At 63.6% G+C, this 2213-nt stretch overlaps 1 protein-coding gene across 4 annotated transcripts; it reads right to left on the minus strand.

The window, feature by feature from the left end:
• Positions 1-217: 217 nt before the first annotated feature.
• HES4 (hes family bHLH transcription factor 4) lies at positions 218-1953 on the minus strand. 4 transcript variants are annotated; one of them, XM_054850001.1, is made up of 4 exons: positions 1733-1943; positions 1477-1572; positions 1307-1394; positions 218-1180 (listed from the first exon to the last, which is right to left on the minus strand). In XM_054850001.1, exons 1-4 carry the CDS (start codon positions 1841-1843, stop codon positions 600-602), a joined length of 876 nt encoding a protein of 291 aa, XP_054705976.1. In that variant the 5' UTR covers positions 1844-1943; the 3' UTR covers positions 218-599. The 4 variants fall into 4 exon arrangements, with proteins under 4 accessions (XP_054705976.1, XP_054705975.1, XP_054705973.1 ...); XM_054850000.1 differs by having other exon boundaries at positions 1655-1943; XM_054849998.1 differs by having other exon boundaries at positions 218-1394; positions 1655-1953.
• Between the last annotated feature and the right edge of the window lie 260 nt (positions 1954-2213).

Consider the following 2213-nt stretch of genomic DNA (forward strand, 5'->3'; position numbering starts at 1 on the left):
TCTCGGGAAGTCATTTAACACTGCCAGACCCCCCCCCCCCCCCCCAGTCACCTTCCCCCCAACTATTTTGCACACAAATCCCTTCCAACAGCCATAGTTAAGGCCATAAAGTTCACTCCTGGTTTTTTTGAGGGGGTTGCACAGGGAGGATGAGCTTGTTCCTGCCCACTCTCACCCAACAAAATGAAAGGAAGGGGGGGGAAAAAAAAGTTAAATCTATTTCAAAGAGTTTATTTATTTAAACACCTGCAATTTTTTTTTTTTTCCTTTTTTGGAAGTCTTCAACACAGGCACGCACACACACACAGAGACAAACTTGATACAAACAACTTTGGCATTATACTTTTGAATATTTGTTACAAAACTATTTCTCATTTATTTTTTTTTAAAAAAGTATCTCAAATAAAGGCATTTTAAAGGAGTAAAAATACAAGTCGAGATCCCAACCTCTGAAAATAATAAATAGCACGTTCATAGTGAGGTCCTTTTTTTTTTCCTTTCTGTTTAAATCTGCTTAAAAAACCCAAACATAACAGGGCTCCATACAACGGAGCCAACAGAAGAGTTTTTTTGGGGAGCAGGAAAGCGTTTTAGGCAAGTCACCAAGGCCTCCACACCGATTCACTGCGCTCTCCGATGGGACTTCCCGCCTGGGACGCTGGAACAATGCTGCCCCCAAATGATGTCAACCCCTGCACCGGGGATGCTGATGGGGTGGCAGCCGCATTCCCCGAGCCGCTGCCTGCGGACACCGGGACGTTGGCGTTGGCATACAGGGGAATAACTGGTCCAGAGCTGGGAGGAAAGGCCGGGTTCGGGATGAGAAAAGCAAACTGGCCGTCGGTAGCAGGGACGAGCTGGAAGCCCCCATAGACCTTGGGGGACAGGGCTTCAGCGGGGTTCAGCTTGCAGGGCACGGGCACGGCTCCGGCTGCTGCGGGGGGCAGCTGGACGTGCAGAGGCTGCTGCGCCAGATGCGCGGGCTGGCCGGACGGCGGTGGCGGCGGGTAGTTCATGGCCACGATCTGGCCCAGGCAAGCCGAGAGGTGACTGAGGAGGCGTGTGCGCACGTCGGTGTTCACCCCTTCGCAGGTGGACAGGAACCGTGTCACCTCGTTCATGCACTCGTTGAATCCAGCCCGGTACTTGCCGAGGACGGTGGGGTCGGCGCTGAGCGCGGCTGGAGGGGGATGCAGGTGAGCATCGCGGCAGGTCCGGAGCCCGGTCCCCGGTCCCCAAGCCCCGGTCCGGAGCACACACACACACCCGCCCCCCCAACCCCCCCGGTCGGGCAGTGCGCGCTTACCCGTCATCTGCGCCCGCTGCAGGTTTCGCAAGTGCTTGACGGTCATCTCCAGGATGTCCGCCTTCTCCAGCTTGGAGTGCCGGGAGCTCTGCGGAGGGAGAGCGGCGCCGTCAGGGCTGCCCGCGGCCGGCCGGCCCCCGCAGCCCCCCGCAACCCCTCGCCCCACTTACGTCCTTCTTCAGCGCGTCCAGGATGAGGGTCTTCAGCTGCCCCAGGCTCTCGTTGATCCGCGCCCGGCGCCGCTTCTCCATGATGGGCTTGGAGGACTGCGGGGAGAACGGAGGCGGTGAGTCCCCCCCCGAGCCAGCCCGGTCCCGCCCGGTCCCTCACCCCGGCCCCGTCACCGACCTCAGCACGGCCGCGGGTTCGCCGCCATCCAGCGCCTCCGCCACCGCTGCTGCGCCCCGACCGGCACCCGCCATTTACCTTCCGGTGCTCGCTGGCGCTCCGCGGCTTGTCCGGCGTGTGGCTGGCGCTGGCCGGCGCCCCCGCGATGGGCGAGGCGGTCGGTTTCTCCATGCCCGTGTCGGCGGGCATGGCGCGGCGGCAACGGGCGGGCGGGCGCGTGCGGCGGCGGGCGCGGGGCGCGTGCGGCGGCTGCGGCGCGGCGGGGCCGGCAGTACCGGCGGACGGCGCCCCCCCGCCTTTATACCCGGCGGCGGCTCCCCATTCGTGTGAAACCGCCGCCGCGGCCGTTCCCACACTCCCGACAGCCAATGGACGCCCGTCCCGGACCCGACCGCCGCGCCGTTCGCGTTCCCATTGGTCGGTGTCCCGCCGCCTGTCCGTCACCCGCCCCGGCCCGCCCCGCGCCGGCGGCCGCCGAGCGCGCGGCCACGTGGGGGCGGCGGGGAAGGGCGGGGGGGGTAAGAGCGGGCGGGGCTGCCCCGGGCACCGCTGCTCCCCC

This window comes from Grus americana, chromosome 21 (genome assembly GCF_028858705.1).
Source record: "Grus americana isolate bGruAme1 chromosome 21, bGruAme1.mat, whole genome shotgun sequence".
In the NCBI taxonomy this organism is placed as follows: domain Eukaryota; kingdom Metazoa; phylum Chordata; class Aves; order Gruiformes; family Gruidae; genus Grus; species Grus americana.

What these genes read in the sequence shown, in the direction of transcription:
- HES4 (XM_054849998.1), bottom strand. Translation starts at nt 1,843, where the DNA reads ATGCCCGCCGACACGGGCATGGAGAAACCGACCGCCTCGCCCATCGCG. An exon ending in GAACCCGCGGCCGTGCTGAG is followed by an intron (nt 1,573 to 1,654) that starts GTCGGTGACGGG and finishes TTCTCCCCGCAG; the next exon opens with TCCTCCAAGCCCATCATGGA. An exon ending in TGGACGCGCTGAAGAAGGAC is followed by an intron (nt 1,395 to 1,476) that starts GTAAGTGGGGCG and finishes CTCCCTCCGCAG; the next exon opens with AGCTCCCGGCACTCCAAGCT.